Raw genomic sequence first — 20,066 nt, forward strand, 5'->3', positions numbered from 1 at the left:
GCCGAAACGGAAATCTTCCTCAATTTAGCTGAGTCATTTTCTTGTGGTTAAGGAAGTCCAGGTCGCCTCTGGCCCTTCCCCTGATGCTCAGGGCCCAAGTCAGCCTGGACGACCCCAGTCCACACTCCCCCCATGCCTGCCCCTGGTTAACCCCAGGGTCTTCTCCGCCGAGCCGTTGACGGTAAGACACTCCAGCCCCCTGCTGCTTCCCACGGCTGCTTCCTGCTCTTGGGTGGGGACCCAGAGCCCTGGAGAACCATGAACTCTGGTGGCACCCCACTGTGGACTGTGGGCTACAATGGATGAGAAGCGGGCAGCTCTTGGGGGGAGTGTGCTCTGGGTGCACTCTGGCCCACAGTCGTGGGCCCCAAGGAGGCTTGCTGCAGAGGCTGGGGAATGAGTGGCTCTGTCTCGTCCTGAATCTGAGGAGCCTGAGCCCATGGGGCTGAGTTGCTCGGCCCAAGAGTGGCGGGTTCCTGCCCGGCTTGGGCTACAGGTTCAATGGAAGCTCAGGCTGGTGGGTGCCCCTGCCTGGCTACAGGCTGCTGCCCATCCTTTGGAGACCCTTAGGAAGCTTCCAGAGGCCACCCTCTGGGAAGATCAGGAAGGTGTGGGTGGCCACCCGAGTGCTGTGTCGAGGGCCTTGAATGCGCTAGTTGCCCGGCAAAGACGGGAGGCTGGCTCTCGGGGTGGGTGTTCTCTAGGTATATCTGTGCCACATGCCAGAAACCAGGGGCCTTCCACCCAGCCCTGCCCTTCCGACCCTGGTGCACTTCCTCGGCTATCTGGGAGTCAGCAGGAACCATGAGGCTGCCCACTCGTCTGCCCTCAGGTTTTCCTCAGCTGACAAGGGTCACGTGCTGTCTGGGGCTCTGTTTCCTGCCTGAGACATGGAGATACTGATGCCCACGGCTCAAGGTCGTTGGGAAATTAAAGGAATGGCAGAGGAAGAGGGAGCCGGGAGGCCGAGCCCCAGGGTGCCTGTGGGGTAATGGAAAGCCCTGATGTACCTGGGGGAACAGAGGGCCCCTGTGCTTCAGTTTTGGGGCCTCGGGGGCAGTCAGGCTCAGCACCACTCTTTGCTGGCCGCGGGAGGAGCCATGCAGCAGAGAGGGCTGGGGCGAGTCCCAGCTGGGTGTCTGAGATCACCTGGGAGTAACCCTTGGCCTAGAGATTCGGGAAGGGGAGGAACCAGCCAGACCTTACCTGCGTCCCGGGAACTCTGGAGAGGGGCCCAGGCCTGGAGATATAGCAGGGCTTGTAGTGGGTGTTGGGGCCCACAGGGGACCCCAAACCAGAAGGATCGGGGCACTGCAGCAGATGCCAGGGAGGCCCACCTCCCTGGAGGGCCCCTCAGCCCATCTCCATGCCCAGCAGACATTCTCTGGCCTGGACCTGGGGGCCATGTTGCCCAGAGTCACCCCACACCCACTTGGACCGGATGCTCCCGAGGCTCTGGCAGCCAGTGTTTGGGAAATTAGGTGAGGGGGGTCTGGGACGGGGGTGAAGAAGGGAACAATTTATGTCTAAAAGTCATCTTGAAATTTTCAACATATTTTTTTATTTTTCAAAACAAAAGCTCTACACGTGGTTGGCGGGGGGGATGGGGGTTGAACCTAGCTTTGTGGGAAATGAGTCAGATGGCCATAAAATGTGTTTTTCTGAGCCGAGGGGATTATTTTACATCTTGTGGCATGAAGACACTGAGAGGAAGCCCTCCTCCTGGTCCCTGGCGGGGCTTCCCGTGCGCCAGCCTGGGCCGCAGCGCCCCCTCCCTTCCTGAGCTGGGGGCTCTCACCCTCCCAGAGGAGATGAGTGCCGTGCCCCTTCTGACGGCCCTCCTTCTCATCCCCTAGGCCTCAGCCTCTCCCTCCCTGACCTCACGGCCCATTCTCTTTGGCAGGAGGGAGGCTGGGAACGGGGTGGCCTCATGGTGAGTACCGGTTTCACCGTGTACAGTCAGAGAATCTGGTTGAAGTCCAGTGGACCTCCAGAGCCTCCTACCCCCTCATCCCTTGGACAGGCTGGTGTGGGACCATCCTCAGAGCAGCCGCAGAACTTACAAAAGCACCTGCAGGTCACTGGTGCTCAATGAAAAAGACCTTCCTTCCCCACCATCGAGCAGCATCCAAGTGACAAGATGCGTGAGGGGCAACCCGTTCCTTTGGAAGTTCTTAAGGCCAGAAGGACAGCAGTCCTCTCCTAACTCCCCACATAGTCAGCGTCCCCACCTACCACTGTGCTCCTCTGGCCTCCCCCAACTCTGGTCCCAGGACTGGAAGCAGAATTCCTGCCCAAGGGTTGGAGGTCTCAGAAAGGCTTGTTGTTGCTGTGGTTAAGTCGCTCAGTCCTTTCCGACTCTTTGTGACCCCATGGACTGTAGCTCGCCAGGCTCCTCAATCCATGGGATTCTCCAGGCAAGAAGACTGGAGTGGGTTGCTATTTCCTTCTCCAGGGGATCTTCCTGACCCAGGGATTGAACCCATGTGTCTCCTGCCTTGGATGGTGGATTCTTTACCACTGAGCCACCTGGGAAGCCCTCGGAAAGGCTGCTGCTGCTGCTAAGTCGCTTCAGTTGTGTCCGACTCTGTGCGACCCCATAGACGGCAGCCCACCAGGCTCCCTTATCCCTGGGATTCTCCAGGCAAGAACACTGGAGTGGGTTGCCATTTCCTTCTCCAATGCATGAAAGTGAAAAGTGAAAGTGAAGTCGCCCAGTCGTGTCCGACTCTTAGCGACCCCATGGACTGCAGCCTCCCAGGCTCCTCCATCCATGGGATTTTCCAGGCAAGAGTACTGGAGTGGGGTGCCATTCAGAAAGGCTAGGATCAAGGTATTCCAGGTCGGGAAGATCCCCTGGAGAAGGGCTGGGATCCCTTCTCATGGCAACCCACTGCAGTATTCTTGCTTGGAGAATCCCTTGGACAGAGGAGGCTGGTGAGCTATAGTCCATGGAGTTGCAGAGTCAGATATGACTGAGTGACTAACCCATGGGGGAATGGGACCGGGTGGCTCCAGAGGACTCAGGTTACAGCTTTAATCCCAGGTAGGTGTTGAGCGGGAGCAGGTACCTTGCAGCCCCGCCTCCACTAGAGTCACAGATCTCATGGATGGCCTGGGGCCCAGAGGATCTGTGCTGCCTATGGGAAGAGGCTGCTGGCAGCCTGAGGTGGGGCAGAAGTCAGGAGTGGATCTGGGGCCCGAGTCACAACAGCTGATGCCAGAACCCACCCCCCACCCCCAGCTTCCACCCCCAGGGAAGGTGAATTTGCCTTTTGATTGGAAGCAAGGAGTCACTCATGGGCTCTGTTCTCCCAGGGACAACAGGGCAGTGGGCATGAGCTGTTTTGTCTGCCTCATTTTCTCTCATTCCAAACCCCTGGATTTTCCTTGGAGCACCTCCTGCTCTCCCACTCTCAGTCCATGCAGTGTGAGTGGAGCTGACCCCCTCCCAAAGGGTCTGTGGCAGGCGTCAGAACACGACTTAGGATTGGCCAGTTAGGGTCGTCCATCTTCCTGGAGATAGTAGCTGGTTCAGTGAGGAGCCTATGGTCCAAGAGAACCCAATTCTAGGACTTTTGACAGAACTAATAAAAAAATCAAAGTTCTCTTCTGGGTTGCTGGGTGTCTGTTTAGAGGTTTCGGGTCACTGGGGACTTCTTAAGGCAAACTGAAGGCAGCATGAAGGATGGCAAATCAGGAGATGCAGTGAGACAGGACTCTTGATGACCCAATCCGGCTGCTGGATCCAGCTGTGCCTGAAGACACATCTGGCCAAGGTTTCTCTTCCTCATTGGCTCCATGCCTGGCACAGAGGCAGGATTTGGGGTGAGAGGTGCCAGTATCAAATGGTCCTTTCTGCTTAGACCACTCAAGCTAGGGTTCTGTGAGCATTTGTAAGCCTGTTACCTAGAGCTAAGGACCAGCCTGGAGTGAGGGCCCTGTCAGAGCAAACCGCACATGTCCAGGCTCACTGACCACAGAAACGTAGGTATGTGGGTGAAAGGGGAGTCAAGGGCAAGCCATATTACAAGTGGCTCCCCATGGAAACCTCCTCAGGGGCAAATTTGGGAGCAGACCTCATGGAAAGTAGCTTAGGATTTTCCAGTGATTACATGTAGAAAACTAACCATCAGGATACTCCTTTGGCTTCATCTTTCCCTCTGTCCAATGGGCGCCTCCAGTTGTTGAGGGCACCGAGGGTGGAGAGTTAGTTCCTTTTGTTAGAAGTGTGTCACCGTTTCTAACAGTGGAATGTAAACTCCATGAGGGCAGGTCTGCCAAGTGGGGCTCAGTGCTGTGCCCCAGAGCCCAGGAGGACAACTCGGTAAACATTTGGTGAATGAAGGAAAAAGCTTGGATTCTGTCCCTCCCCTGCTTGAAATCCTCTGATGGCTTCCCATGGCCATTAAAATATGAAAAACCTAGATTTCTTTGCTCTGTCCTATAAGGAAGAGCATGTCATTTCTTGAATAAGCAGGGACACTTTGTGAGTCAAGGGGGTGGTATAAACAATTGTGCTAGAACAGCAGCTGGGATGTGGGGCAGCTCCACTCCAAAGCTACTAGCGGGCTGGTCTCTGCCTGGCTCTCCGGCTTCATCTTCTGCCCCTTCCCCCTCCCCACCACCATCCCAGCTCGCAGGCCTTTCCCTGGACCTTTGCTCTGCTCCTCTACTTCTCAGAGGAGAAGTCCTCTGAGCGCCTGGATCTTTCTCATCACTTTGGTGTCCCCTGAACACTGCCTCCTCAGGGGTAGGGGGGCCTTCCCTGACCACTCATCTCCACCCAGGCAACCTCTGCCAAGAGGTTGGGTTTCATCTTTTTCTCCTTGCCCTCGGCTCTCTGCCCTCAGCACAGAGGCTGACGGGGAGGGGTGGGAATGAACCCACGATGTTCGATGTTCGGGAGCACAGTTCTCGGCATCTGTCAACCTCTGAGTGGAGGTTGGCGCTCCAAGCACACATCTCCAAAGTGAAAGTGAAGAGAGGAAGCTTCAGCTTGGGAGGGAGGCGGGCAAGCGGGAAGTGGAGAAGAGGGAGGAAGAGAGCAGGGAGCGGGGTCAGGATTCTTCCAGAACTAAGCTCAGCAGTAGGCCCATCACATTCACCCCAGAAATCAGATGCACTCTGACCCTAGCCACTCGGACACTTCTTTTAAGAAGTGTCTGGAACCTGAATGTGACTGCGGATTGGAAAGCAACATCTTTGGAGCTCCCAGCGGCCGGATGGAAAACACCAGAAATGTTTATGATTTTCCTAATTACTTCTGTCCTCTCTGATATGGGGGCTCTATAAAATTGTCACAGCCGTGGTTGTCACTGGGCTCTGGCTCTCCCTGGATGCACATGGGTGTTTGTTTACGGAATGCAGATGGCGGCGGGGCCTTCATGTGGCTCTGACACCACCCTTTTGGCTGCCACGAGGGATTGGCCCTTCTCCAGGATTGCCAGACAGATTTGCCTCTCCAGATTCTTTAAAGCGAAAAAACCTGAGTCTTGGTGGTCACTCAAGGGTCCTTGGCAGAAAACCAAACTCAACCTTGCTACTTCCAGTAGAGGGATGTTAACAATGGGGGACCATTGGCGGGGTGTGATCCAGGTTGAAGAAATTAAGGAGGCCCCCAGGCCACAGCAGCAGTAGGCATCAGCACAGGGCTCCAGAGGTGAGGCAAGCATTCGTGCTGCCAGAGCCCCAGGAGAACTGGACCCATGGAGGGCAGAGCACTGGCCACCTGAGCGGGGCTGTAGTCTCGTCGACTTGCAGATGGGGTGCTGCAGCAGGAAGAGAGCAGAGCTAAAACACCCCCCATCTCTCTCTCCTTCCTCTGTCTCACTTCCGGCTGGTACCTACCATTGGCAAAACCCAACAGGAAGCCAGAGGCCCAGGAGGCCCTCGGTGTGGCCCACCTAGGCCAGACTCACAGGGCAGAGAGCAGACAGAGCAGGTGTTAAGTTGATCTGAGGGCAAAAACCAGCAGGATTGGGGAAGGCATTCTGGGATAACAAAATGGTCAAGCTTGGCGGAAACCCTTCTTCTCTTATTCCCTTAACCATCCCTCGAATTTGTCCACCTCTGGGCTAAAAAGCGTCCTCAATGGCCTGACTGATGCCCGGTGCCCACCCCTGCACTTTAGCAGACGCACTGTAATAAGCAAGCCTGATCTTAATGTTCTCCATGACTCCTGCGGCTTTTGGCTTATTGACCAAAGTCTGAACCCTTGCTTGTGAGAGCCTGATTGTCTGACCCAGCTGACCTCCGGCCTCTCCTCTCATCCTCCACCCCCTGTGCCAGGCACTGTGGCTGCCACAGAGGATGTTCTTCAGGACCTAGAAGGCCATGCTCCCTCCTACTGCAGAGATTGGTACATGCGTTTCCCTCCGTCTGGATGCTGTCCATCCAGCCCCCGACTATTTATAAATCCCACCAATTCTTCAGATCTCAGCTTAAAACCCGCATCCCTAGGAATGACTTCCCTGAGCCCACAGAGCCAGCAAGGGCTCCTTCTCGTCACTCCCAAATCTCCTTACTTCGCAATATGCCTTACAACTGTAGTTAACTAATCAATTGAGTAACTCTTTATTTATTGTCTGTCTCCCTAGAGAGACAGTTGGTGAGTACCGCAAGAGCCCACTCTGTCTGTCTAGTTTTCTGCTCTGCCTAGCACATGCTGGGCACACAGCAGACACTCACAACTGCTTGCTAAAGGACTGAAGGAGAACTTCCGGCTTCCAGTAATGGCAGGTTAGGTGATTTGGGCCCATCCTTGCACTGAAAACAACTAAAAATGCTGGATAGAATTTTAAAATGTATTAAAAGCACTGAAGCATTGGCAGTATCAAAGGGAATTGCCAGGCCAAAACTGGGTGAGAAAGGAATCCAGACAGGTAAGCAAGAGGAGAAGCCACTTTTTTCCCTTGAGGCCTTGTCTGATCCCAACCAATTTGAATTTTGTTTTGACAGCCTCATGAATGAGAGAGACAGAAATCAAATCTCAGAGCTCACACAGGTGGGCCCATATAATAAGACACCCCACTCCCCATGCTGATATGGAACTCCAAGAGCTACACTCTCAGGATAAGGGTGAACCAGAAGTAGACCAGCCCTCACGTGAGTTTGCAATCTAAGTTTTTTCTCCTAGGTGAGCTAGCCTTACAGGTGGAATAAGATGGCCCTGAACTAGGCGTATTCCTCACTGTATGGCAGGAGCAGATAAAAATGCTCTCTAGCAGAAGGGATTGTTGTGCTAAATCCAAGGTTTTTCTTGCGAACAACTTTTTCTAAAACAATGATCGGCACGTGGACAAAGAAGATTAGACACACAAGAAAATGAGGCACTAGAGCAAAAACTAGAAGACTCGACAGGAAACAGAAATAGACCCTCAAGACTTCAGATTATTGTCTATGAGAAAAACTGTGCATGTGATGTTTAAAGAAATATGATATGCTTACAAATAACTGCAGGGAATGAGAATCTATGGAAAGTAACATAGTTGATCTGCAAAAGAATCAAGTTGAGTCTCTAGAAGTAAAAACTGCAATGACCAAAATTAAGAACTCCGTGGTCTAATAGCTGAGGAAACACAGTTGAGAAGAGAATTGGGGAATTAGAAGAGAAGTCCGAGGAAATGATCACAAATGTGGCTGCTGCTGCTAAGTCGCTTCAGTTGTGTCTGACTCTGTGCGACCCCATAGACAGCAGCCCACCAGGCTCCCCTGTCCCTGGGATTCTCCAGGAAAGAACACTGGACTGGGTTGCCATTTCCTTCTCCAAAAGAGGAAGAGAAGGTGTAACATATGATTGATATTGTCCCCTAAGGAGAGGAGAGAAGTGGAGAAGAAGCAATGCTTTAAGGATTACTGGGTAAGAATTTTCTGGAACCAATGAATGAACACACGAGAAAGGCATTGAACCATTTAATGGTTAGTTGTGCTTTGGTGATATAGCTCCGTGTTTCAGACGAGCTCAAAGAATACTAATGAGAGATTCTGGACGCAGTTTGCTCTTGGCCAAGGGCCATGATGTTGTACAATGCCAAGTTCAATGCAGTAAAAGACACGAAAAAAGTGAAAAGTCAACTCCTGCCTGTCCCTTGCCTCTGCAGTTCACCCCTGCCTCCTTAGGAACAATTGGGAATGGCCTGAGATGACCCTGGCTTCAGCCTCCTATCCCTTCTGCCCTCCTGCAGGCCTTGCTGACCCGTCACTGGGAGATAGCAGAATGCCAATCCCTAGGGTCCCTCCACGGTCAACTGGAGGTGCAGTGGCATGGGTGGGTGGCATTCTCATTCCGTACTTATGGTGACCTCCTTCTCCTAGACACTGTGCCTCTTCTCTCCTCTGACCCGGGTCTCCCTGTGGCTAGACTCCTATCTTGGCTCTCAGAGGGGCTTGGTGGAGACTTACTGACTCGCTGGCTGATTTGATCTGATCCTGGCTGGGGAGAGGTGGAAGGGGCCTGGATCTAAAAGAAGAGGTGATGCTAGAGTGTCCTCTTGCCATAGCAGAAGAAGCCTTGATGATGCCAGCCCCACTTGAGGGTCCTTCAACCCCGGGTCCCACTAGGAGCCATGCAGCACTACTGTCTGCATTGTTATCTGGATCTTGAAGCTGGGCTCCAGAGGCAGAAGGGGAAATGCCCAACCCTTGATCCTGCCTCCCCGTGGCTTCTAAGCCTGAGCTCTCTTAGCAAAGTGGGAAAGTGACCTGGCTGGCAGACAGATAGTTTGTTTCTTTTTTTTATTGTTAATTGGAGGATAATTGCTTTACAATGTTGTGTTAGATTCTGCTATTGCTGTGAATCAGCTATAAGCATACAGGATCTCCTTCCCACTGAGCCTGCCCCCCATCCCGCCATCCCACCCCACCAGGTCATCACAGAGCACGGAGCTGAGCGCCCTGCTTTACACAGCAGCCCCCACTGGCCGTCTGTTTTACACCTGGTGGGGCATGTGTGTCGATGCTACTCTGTTTCTGACTCACCCTCTCGGCTGCCAGGTGGCCTGGTCCTCGTCCTCCTCAGTGTGACTCGTCCTGGGATCAGGTTCTTGTGGTTGCTCTGCTCTGCAGGGACACCCATTCATCATCTTGCCTCTGGGAATCCGGCACACCTCTTAGGCACGCTCAAACAGAGAGGCTGCCAAACCTGTGCTCGGTCACACAGCCGGTGTGTGAGCAGGCAAGGACACTCACGGTCTCACGCCCCCGGTTGGGTGGCGATGCAGGCCCGGCCCTGTGTAACCACCTCCCCACCCCCAGCAGCAGGTCTCTCCAAACCACTGTGCTCTTGGGGGTACCATCCCAGCGGCTTGTCTCATGGGGAAAGCCTATGATGAGTGAAGACGGTGACGGGGGGTGGGGGGGGACGGATGTGCTTGTGCAGGCCCCCACACCTGGCTCTGCGGTGTCTTGGACATGCCCTTCCAATTTTTGAAATCCTCAAAGATATTCCAAGAAACGTGCAGTTGATTTAATTTTTAAAATGAAAAACTCAAGTAGATTAAGTTGAGGAATGTTGGGCCAAGGCAGGGGAGGGAGACGGTGTCATGGAATATGGCCCGTAAGGAGAGACTTAGGAATACATGAGCAGTTCACTCCCCTGGGTGGATTTGGGGGTGGAGAGGGTGAAACTCTCCCACCGGATGCAGAGCGTAGGGGCCCCAGTGGTGGTCCTGCCTCTTCCCTGGGTCTCATCACTGGTCCTGGCAGATCGGGCTCCTTGGCGAGCATCTGGGGCCCCAGGGAGCCTGGGATACATACAGCTTAGTTGGCAAGTAGAGGACCTGAGAGCACTGCTGTCCTTTCCAGCTTGCCTCACACACACCCTGGGCAGCGCTGCCCCACATAATCACATAAACGGCACATCACTCAAGATGCTCATCTCGCCTCTGACATACTTCAGGCTCAGAGCCATCGTCCCCACCTCCCCTCCTCGGCTCAGGGGCCTGGCCCATGACTCACACACCCTCCCAGGTGACATCGCTCCCCAAATAGAGGTCAGGCCTTGGTGAACTTGGGAATTGCTCTTGGGAGTACCCGCCACTCCTCCTGGGCCTGAAAGCACCTCCAGCCGGAGGTTTGGAATCAGCCGAGTCTATATGCCCACAGTGCGCTCTTGCACCCCTGCCCGCACCCCACGGCCACACTCACCACAGGGAGTTGCCCGCTCTCCTTCCCAGGCTGAGCTGGCTGTGGAGGAGCCAATGGTTGAGGGCCTCCCGGCCCCTCTGGTTCCCTGCTGCCCTCCCTTGACAAAGTCAAAGTCACTCAGTCGTGTCCGACTCTTTGTGACTCCATGGACTATTACAGACCATGGCATTCTCCAGGCCAGAATACCGGAGGGGGTAGTCTTTCCCTTCTCCAGGGGACCTTCCCAACCCAGGGATCGAACCCAGGTCTCCCGCATTGCAGGCGGATTCTTTACCAGCTGAGCCACAAGGGAAGCCCAAGAATACTGGAGTGGGTAGCCTATCTCTTCTCCAGCCCTCCTTTGACAAGTTGCAGCCAACTGCTTCCTGTGTGGAGGTGCCCCAGAGGAAGGCTGCCTGCCTCCCTCTCCTGAGGAGTTTGCTCATTAACTTGTTACTCTTACGGTGGCATTCCCAGCAGCCAAGGGAGAAGCAAGGTCAGTTCCAGAGCTCTCTCCTGTTGGGGGCCCCAGCTCTGGGGAAGGCCTTCTCAGCCTCCTTGGACCCCAGGGACTGCTTTGATCATGTGAGCCCAGCCCGGCCACCCCACAGGGCCCAGGGCAGCCTCTTCCCCTCACTTCCTGGACTTGAGCTGGGTTGGCAAATGGGAACCAGCTGGTTGGGCAAGGGCTGCTGTGACCCAGTGGAGAGCTGAAGGAGGCAAGGGTGTGGGAGGTGTCCCCCCAAACCCCATGTCCCCTACACATCAGCATACCCTCCACTGCCATCAAGCAGTAATGGAGGAGGCAAGGCCACCCTCCTAGCTGGGGTCCCAGCCCCCCATATGGAAAGGAGTTAGTGAGGGAAGGACCAGGGGAGTGGGGAGGGGGTGTCTTTCAGGACTTGGGGAAGCTGATACCCCCCAAGTGTGAGAATGCTTGTTCTCACTAACCAAGAGTCATCCCATAGAATTCTACACTAGTATCAAGAAACTTCTACTATGACACACACAGGGTGTTCTCACCTGCTCTGCTGAGAGCAGACCTCCGCTCACCCTTCAGGGTCACAGGGAAGAGGGTTCTGCACCCAGGAGGAACTCATTAAATGCTTCCTGAGCAAATGGAAGGTCTCCTGGGGAAAAAAATCTAAGCGACATTAAAGTGACTTCAGGAACTTGGTTATTCTGGGTACAAGGATTTTTGCCCTAAATTATTCAGATGACTGTCTCCTTCCAGGAGAGTTTTCAGGGACCGGGCGTGGCCTTCGCGCCCACTCTGCCTCCTGCCCTAACTCTCAGAGATGGCAATCTCATCAGCTTGAGCCAAGTGTCTCACAAGCTTTGCCTGTTTACCTTTCACAACAGCTCCATGATGTGGGACTTGTTTTGCATACATTTTGCATAAAAGGAAACTGAAGCCCAGAGAAATGAAGAGACTTGGTGAGGGCCCCCACAGACATTAAGAGGCAAAGCCAGGAGTCGGGTGGTGCCAGTGCCTCAGGCCCAGCTCCAGTGGCCCATCCCAACCCTAGGGAGCTGGGAGTTGGGAGCAAGAGGAAACTGCTATTCATCAAGTGTGAACAAAGTGCTTTCCTCTAGCACCCAGCTCAGTGGTCGGTGTATCATGCCAGGTCATCTGGGCTGGATCCATTCACTCAACAAGGACTGTTGACCTACTGTGTGTCAGGGCTCTGCAGGAGAGTGGCAGCGACCTCCAGCCCACACTCGCTGGCCCCAGGCGAGAAGCACCTGTAAGGCCGAACTAGACGGAGAGTTAAGCAGCACAGACTCCTGAGCCTTCGTACTGTCCCAGGATAAATCCTTCGTCCTGTGGACTCTTGGATGAAGGCCAGTTAAACTGCTGCCAGGTAGGGCTTATTCCCTATAAATCAGTGGGAATGTGGCCACACGAATTTTAAATATCAGATTAAAATCAAATTAGTGGGAAAATTTGGAACAAATTGCCTTCAAGTACAGTGAATGAGTCTATTTTTAAAATGTTGCCGCACCAGGCAAAATAGTGAAGGAAATGCATTTCCTAACAGTGCATAGACACCGTGTTGGGAGTGATTTGTCATGCTGAGTCACTGTAATTGCTCTAGCAAAACTGAGGAATCAAATGAAACGTGTTTGCAAATTGTAAATCACTTGAGGAGGCTACCTGAGACGGGTCCGAACCTGATGTGGAAGGCCACAGCGGCTCCCTCTGGGGCAGGCACCCCAGCCCTGACACCTCTCGTCCCTGTTCTCGGGGACTGGGGCTGTCACATCCAGCTGAGATGATGCCCGCTGCGCGAGCCGGAAGGGCTGCCATAAATCAGCCATGTTTCCTCACCAGCCAGAGCAGCCCGGATTCCCAGGGACTCCAGGGAAAACACTTGTGTTGGCTGGGGGAAGGGGGTGGACTTGCTGAGCCCTCCCTGGCTAGGTAGGGTAGGGCCAGGGGCTGCTCCGGAAGGACAGGCTTACTTCCTGGTGAAAGCTTGGCTGCCACCTGCCAAGAAGCAGGAATATTTTCTTGCCACCCGCCAAGAAGTAGGCTTGGGTCAGGCCCTGATGATTCCCTTTTGACCCTGTCTTGGGTGACATGTTCTGATTCTAGGCCACCATATTTGGTCACCGATGCTTTCCGTTCTTGGGCCATAGTCTCTCAATAACGACTTTGCCAGTCACCCTAGGGAAACACAAAAGGGGAGATACAGGGCTGAAAGATCTTTCCATCAGAAACACCATGACCCCAGCTGCCTGCTGTCTCTGAGCAGCCCCCACAGGCTTGGTGCATGCTGCCCACCTCCAACCCTTTCCCCCTTCTCCTGGAATCCCACCTCCTCCCTGTATACTCCCCACCAGTACAACCATCTTGCTGGGGCCCAGCTAGACTTGGAGGTGAGCTAATCACACAGACGTGTTGAAGATTATCTAGAACTGGATAGGTCACCTTTCGTAGGATTCTTGCTTTTAAAAATTAACTTGGTAGAAGCAACGACTCACCTACAGTGGGCCAGCCCGGGGGAGCCTTATCTCTGGTGCCCTTGTGTTGCCTCCCGACCCTCCAACCCCTGCTTGGTGAACCTCAGACCAACCCCCCCTGCCCCAGACCCTGCATGGAGTGGAGAGGGTGTGGATTTTTTTTTAAGGGTGAGAGATGAGTTGCAGAGAGATCCGTGAGTTCAGACACACATATTGAAGACCTGTTGTGGGCCAGACAGTGGATGTCCACGGGGGCCAGATTCAGCCAGGGGCCAAGAAAGGCAGGATCCCAGGCAAGCTTTCGTGCTTTAGCTCTAGTGACCTGGAGGAGAACGGCTTCCAGGGAGGGTGAAGGTGGAGGGTAAGGATGGGGAACGAGAAGATGAAGTTCAGAAAGTGGCTCTCTGGGTATGTAAGAATCACAAAGGATGTTTTTAATAACACCGATTTCCATCCCAACTTGATGGCTATAAAAAAACTACATCTTTAAGTCCACCCTGGGTGGGGCTCCAAACCATGGTCTGGAAAATGGGGCTACTAAAGTGTCTGCCTTGGCTCGGCCTAGAAAAGGCTTCAGAGCAGCAGAAGTTTATTTGCCTGTGGAGTTCATTCAGCCCCTTCTAGGCCCCACAAGGCAGCCAGGCAGAAGAGACCCCCTGTGCCCTGCTCTCCTAGCAATCATGCCAGCCTCTGAGAGCTCAGCTGGCTCTGCCAGGACCGCCTGCCACTCTGCAATCGAAGGGGAGTGCCTGGGGTTCAGGCCCCACGGGGGTCCCCAGCACCACCTCCTGCTGTCCTCAAGAATGGGCAGCAGATTTGGACACAGCTAATGAAGAGAAAGGAAATTTTTGGGCGACACGCACCCAGGGAGGCCTGTTTCAGATGGGTGGGGCCAGAAGGCTAGAAAAATAATAAACAAAAACAAAAGTGAAGAGAAGCAAAGCTCTTGGGTGCCAGAAAGGGGCTGGCCAAGGCTGTGGCTGCCTGAGTAATGGGTTCCACATTTGCCTGGCTCTCAGCAACCAGGATCCAGAATGCACAGTGGGCCCTGCAGGGGCCAGAGGGGACAGCCCAGCTGTGGCCAGACCTAGGCCTAGACATATCCTTTGTGAAGGCCTCTTCCCTGGTTGGCCACAGAGATCGGAGCCATTGCTCTGAGCTCACACTCCAGCACCCCAGCCTCTCCCCGCCCCCGCCCGCAGCTCCTGGGTCCCTGCCGGCCTGCACAGATTGTTCGCGTTATTAATGCCGTTTTCCCAGAGATTCCATCTGGCTTTTTAATTGCTCTGGGATGGGGCTAGGATGCTTTGATAGTGAATTTGTATCTTTCCTATGTCTCTGCTTGCGTCAAATCCTCCATCCACAGAAAGGCATTTGGGGGAGGGTGAGGGGCAGGGGGTGTCCTGAGAAGGGAGACAGCGAGAGACTTGCAGAGAAACAAGAAAGACCTTTCGAAGGCGAGGCACCGGTGGTTTACTTCATTTGAAGGGTAAAGCCCTGCCCTTCCTGCCATCGTAGGAAGGAACAGAAGGAATACTGCCTTGGCCCAGGCACGGACGCGGCCCTGCGTCGGTGGAAGGTCTGTGGGTGCTTGGAAGTTGAGCTTCGTGGCTGAGCAATGCCAGGGTTTCTGCTCCCCCTTGACCTGCTCCATGAGTGGCCTCCTGCTTCCTCCCCACTCCCCATTTTCTCCCAGGAAATCGACAGCTCTCTGAGAGGAGACGTGGCAGGTTCCTGCCTGGGAAGGTGGGGGCGGGAGACCTGGGAGTGGCAGACGCTCCTCAGCAGTCCCAGTGGCTCATCACAGGTGTCAGGGCCAAACCCCGTATTCACAGATTCCCAGGAGATCCAGGAGATAAGGGTGACATGGCGACACTGCTCAACCATCAGGAGGCATCTGGTGCCAAGGGGTACCTCCCATCTCCTTCTGCCCTTGCTCCTTCCCTGGAGGCTGGCTCCCCCGAACAGCGCTCTCAGGGGACCCTGGGCTCCAGTGGCCTACTGTGGGGCTGAGGTCCCTGTCACCCCTCATAGGAGAGGCAGCCAGACATAGTGGACTTGGCCCATGGCCGGGTCTTGGTCAAAACTGCTGCCTCCAAGAAACCTTCCCTGGGGGCCTCTGCTCCACTTTGAACTTCCCCTTATTGCCCTGTCGCCCTTGAAGCGCATCTCGGGTCCACAGGACTGTGCGTGCCTCCCCAACTCCACCCCCCGGCATACAGTAGGCATCCAATAAATACGTGGGGTGTGTTCTCATGCCAGACTCTTGAAGTAAGTCTTCATGAAGGCTGCAGTCAGGAGGGGAACCATGAGGGCCCCTTCAGGAAGCAGTGGGTGGTAAGGACCAGCTCTCCGTGGGGGCCCCTCTGCCTTGGGACAGGGCACATGCCAGGCAGGTTCACCCCATGCTCCCCCCTCCCCCCAAGTGGGTTGCTCTGTCTACTGGGGACCCTACTGGGGGCCTCATGAGCCCCACCCCTTTCCTGGGGCTGTCTTGTTCCCAACAAAGCCTGCCCTGGACCTCAGGGTCTGTGACAGGAGGGGTGCCCTTTCGTGAGCAGACAGCTTTGAAAGAGGAAACCCCTGGAGCTGGGACAGTGGAACCAGAGAGAGGTGTGAGGCAGGAGGGGCGCTCCTCCCCCATTTGTCTTGGGATCTGTTCTGGGGGCAAAGGGGGAAGCCGAGGCTTGGCCCCCTCAAACAAGAAAAACTGGAATTAGCACTGAACTCAGAGAGGGTTTGCTGGGGCCTAGCAAGCTGTGGCCTGCCCCAGGCCTCTAGGCAGGCGGTGGGGCTCTGCCTCCTTGGTTCCCAGGCGGCGGGGCAGGCTGCCGCCTCCTCACTGGGCCTCGCGGCCTTTCCTCCACCAAGGGCGGCCAAGGGTGAGGAGGAGGCAAGACAGGGACCGAGAGATAGGGCGGCGGAGGGGGTCGGGGAGTGGGGTGGGAGGCAGCTAAGTCACCCCGTTAACCACACGGGAGGTGAAGCGAAAATTTTCAGAATTTAAAAAGAATGTGTAATTTCTTGAAATGGTCACAGCCCACGTTGGCATACGGTGTCAGCTGCTCAAGTAAACAGTCTCGGGGTGAAAACAGAAGGCAAAGAGTTTTGCCTTTTACCCTCAGAGAGAGTCAACTCTTGAAAGCCCTGCTGGTCTCCTGGGTTACTTCCTCCTGGGCCCTCTTCTTGCGGACATGAGTGTGTGCCCTCCCTTGGTAGGCAGCACTGCTGCTGGGGGCGGGGGGGGCGGTCCTGAATACCTGTCCTCATGGTGCAGTTGTTGGAGTCAGGGACTTGGTCCAGGGTGGGCGCAGTGGGGAGGCAAATGCTGGGCCTGTTCCTTGCCTTTCCTGCAGTGTGTGGGGAAGGGCCAGACATCCAGTGCAGGCCTGCCGTGGGTCCCCCTTCCTGGGTGGGCTGGGGCAGGGCAGGTGAGGAGGGCCCGTGGAGGGCTCCTGTCAGGGCCCCCACTGGGAGAGGCAGCAGTCATGTGGGCCTGAGCAAGCGGGGAGGGGTGGAGGGTCCTTACCGCTTGTGGCCTCTCCCTGCCCGCCCACGGTCCCGCCGGAGGGCTGGGGCAAAGGCAGGTGTGAGCAAGGCTTCCAGAGCTGGGGCTGTGAGTGATCTGGAAGTCAGTGTGGTCAAAGGGCCTCTGGAGCCTGGAGCTCCTGGGCCAGGTCTGCCCGCGTTCCAGAGAGGCTGTGGCAACTTCAGGCAGAGGGCCCCCTCTCCAAGTCCCTCTTCTCCTGCCAGGGGCTGAGAGGCCACACCAAGGCCCCATGATACCTCGGCACACCCCTCTTCCCACCACATACCCGGAGCCTCTCCAGGCTTTGGCCTTCTCAGGTTCGAGCCTTGTCTACCTTCTGCCATTTATTTGCCTTGGTTGGGAGAAGTCACCCCCTTAATGTAAAGAGGGGCTCAGGATGGGTGGAGAGCTAATGAAAGTCAGGCTCTCAGCCAAAGAATATGCTGTGATTATTCACAAATGTGACCTGGCCCACAAAAAACCTTGGAAGTAGATTTTCTAGTTTTAAAAAGACACCAAAACGGACTTTGATATGTTTATATTATAGATATAATACATAAAACATCTAGCATGAAACTCTATGTCCTCCCCAAAGAAGAGAACCAAAGCCGCCCTCCCCGCTCCCAGGCCCAGCGATCGAATCGGTGAGTGAACGCTGGCTGAGGCCGCCTCCCTTCCAGACCCGGAGCCAGGGCCTCTGGGGGGACCAGGCTGCCCACAGCCAGGGCCGGCGGGGACTGAGGCCCACAGCCACCCCCAGGGAGAGCTGAGGGGAAAGGAGAAGCCCACCTCGCCTCTTTGGTTCCCCTGGGAGCAAAAACAATCCCAAAACCAAAAGGAAAGACAGCCGCAGACCCTCCCTGCAGCTGCTGACGAAGAGCCTCATTCTGGCAAGTTTCTGAGCAAAACCAAAACAAAACAAAAACCAAATAAAATGGTGGTTTAGCATAGACGTGCACATTCACATTGCACAAGGCACCGCAGGGACACAGAGAGGCCAGATACAAGTGTTGATGTCGGCTGATAAAGCAAAATATTTGGAAAGCTTCTCATAACTTCGGTCCCTCTGGGATGGACTGATTGTGCTTCATGTGTATATGGCAATGCTGGCGACATACAGTACAGACAAGGCTGATGGTCCCAGTGTCCCTTCACCACCCCCTACTGACCCCCAGACCAGATCTCTAGGTTCCCCTCTTCCACCAGGATCAATCAATCCCATGAACATATGTCCTCCTAGCTAACCCTCGACCTAGCTTTCTGATCTGACTAGGGGTCGCAGGCTCCCACTGGTCACCTGGTGACATCCATCTCAGTGAGTTCTGCCCGGGAGAGCCCAGCCTTTTGCAGGCTGGGAGTTCAGAGGCAAGGAACTAGGGACCCTCCACCTTCACGCAGAACAAGGGGAACAACCTTAGGTTCAAAGCCCCAAGTCCCTGTGTTTCCTCCCCTCCAAGGACAGGCGCTCAGGAGCCGCCGCCAGGGCTGGCTTTATCGGGATCTCAGCTCCCTGAACCTTCCTCCTGCCGGGGGCCTGCACCCCTCCTCTCGTGGGGGCAAGAACCCTCCAAATAAATTGACAAGGCACATATTTGCTCCCCCTACTCGGTAGGAATCGGAGCGGTGAGTTTGCGTTTCCAAGGCACAGGGTTATTCCTTTAATACTAGAGTTGCCGGGCTCCCGGCTCAGCCCCATGGCGCTTCTCCTCTCTGCCTGACCCCTCATCTTAGACGCACCGTGTCCGGCGCAGAGGAAGGCAAGGGGCACGCGCAGCAGGCCAGGCTCTCAGGCAGCACCGGAATCTCCTGGTCCTGGCTTACGCGGTTCGGGCAGTCTTGAGATCCGGAGACCCGAAGCCACTCCCTGGGTCCCAGCCGGCGACCAGCCCAGGGCGGTCCCGCCGCCGCGCGCCTCACGCGCAGTTGCCCATGGCCTTGACCAGGGAGTTCTCGGGCAGCTGACGGAAGATGCCCCGCAGCGTGTCCAGTTCGCGGCTCAGTTGTTCCACCCGCTTGCGCAGGCGGTCATTGTCACTGGTCAGCTCCAGCACCTTCTGCTGCGTCTCCACGTTGCGCTGCTTGGCCTTGTCCCGGCTCTTGCGCACCGCGATGTTGTTGCGCTCGCGCCGCACCCGGTACTCGTTGCTGTTCTTGTCCACGGACTTCTTGGCTTTGCCGCCGCCGCCGCCGCCCGCACGGAGGTCGGGGTGCGCGGCGGCCAGCCCCTTGAGCGCGCCGCCGGGGCCTGGCAGGCCAGCGGCGCCGAGCGCGGGTGCTGGGTGCGGGCTGGGCACGGGCGTGGGCGGCGGCGTGGGGTGGCCGGGCTGCAGGTGCATGGTGGTCTGGCCGCAGTGTGCGATCTGGAACTGCAGGTGCGGGGCGGCCAGGTGAGCGGGCGGCGGGTGCGAGTGCGGCGGCGGCGGCGGCGGCGGCGGCTGGTAGGGAAAGAGGCCGGCCAGCGCCAGCTGCTTCGCTTCGTCCTCCTCGCGCGGCTCCTGCTTGATCACCAGCGGCCGCAGCGCCGGCGCCCCGACCCGCTCGTACAGAGGCTCCAGCCTGCTGTCCAGGTAGCCGGCTGCCGCGCAGCCGTAGCCAGGAGGGGGACCGTGCGTCCCCCCGGGCATGACGGCGCCGCCGGGGCCCACGGGGGCGCCCGGGTAGTCAAAGTCGTTGCCGCCTCCTGCGGGGGCCGCGGCCGCCTTGGCCTTCTCCTGCTGCCGGCTGTGTTGGAACAGGTCGGCCAGGAACTCGTCGTTGAAGGCGGCCGGGTCGATGTAGGCGCTGATGTCGATGGACGTCTCGTGTTCGCAGATGCCGCCCAGAGGCTCCGGGGCGGCAGGTGGGGCGGGGGGCTGCGAGGGGCCCGCGCCCCGGGGAAAGCCGAAAGCGGCGCTGCTGGGCGCGTGTGGGGGGCTCTGGAGGTGGCTGCTCATCGGGGGCCGCGGCTCCGCCTCGTAGAAGTCGGCCGACTCCATGGGGGAGCTAAAGTCCTCCCGGCATGGCGAGCCTCGGCGGCCTCCAGCCTGCGCGGGGCGCCGCTGCTGCCACCGCCCACCCAGAGCCCCTACTCGCTCGCGCCCGCTCAGCTCCCGGTCGCGAATGGCCAGGCCCGCGCGGGCCCAGCATTTATACCGGTTTGTCGCCCTCTAGTGTGCAAACGGTGACAACGGAGCAGCGCCTCCTGGGTCTTAGCGCCTGCGGGCTGCAGAGGGCGGCGAGTGGGGCTGGAGCTCAGCGCTGGCTGGGAGGGGCCGCGGGGCAACGCCTACTACCTCCTGCGTCGCCCGCCGAACCGAGACCCGCGCGCGGTGCCCCACCCAGGGTAGAGTTGTCGCCCCCGCGCAGCAGTGGTCGACGGCAGGGCCCCCTCCTGTAGCCTCTCCAGGGGACCCACCTCCAGCCAAAGATCGGGGAGCCCGGGAACACCCGACGCCACACAGGGAGT

The 20,066-nt window shown here is 56.5% G+C and overlaps 1 protein-coding gene across 1 annotated transcript; it reads right to left on the reverse strand.

The window, feature by feature from the left end:
* Positions 1-17,143: 17,143 nt before the first annotated feature.
* Positions 17,144-19,737, reverse strand: CEBPA (CCAAT enhancer binding protein alpha). Its single transcript, XM_061387917.1, has one exon. It carries the CDS (start codon positions 19,594-19,596, stop codon positions 18,535-18,537), a length of 1,062 nt encoding a protein of 353 aa, XP_061243901.1. The 5' UTR covers positions 19,597-19,737; the 3' UTR covers positions 17,144-18,534.
* Positions 19,738-20,066: the final 329 nt, after the last annotated feature.

The sequence above is a fragment of the Bos javanicus genome, chromosome 18, assembly GCF_032452875.1.
Source record: "Bos javanicus breed banteng chromosome 18, ARS-OSU_banteng_1.0, whole genome shotgun sequence".
Lineage (NCBI taxonomy): Eukaryota > Metazoa > Chordata > Mammalia > Artiodactyla > Bovidae > Bos > Bos javanicus.

Excerpts from the sequence above, each read along its gene's own strand:
- CEBPA (XM_061387917.1), bottom strand. The coding sequence starts at position 19,596 with ATGGAGTCGGCCGACTTCTACGAGGCGGAGCCGCGGCCCCCGATGAGC.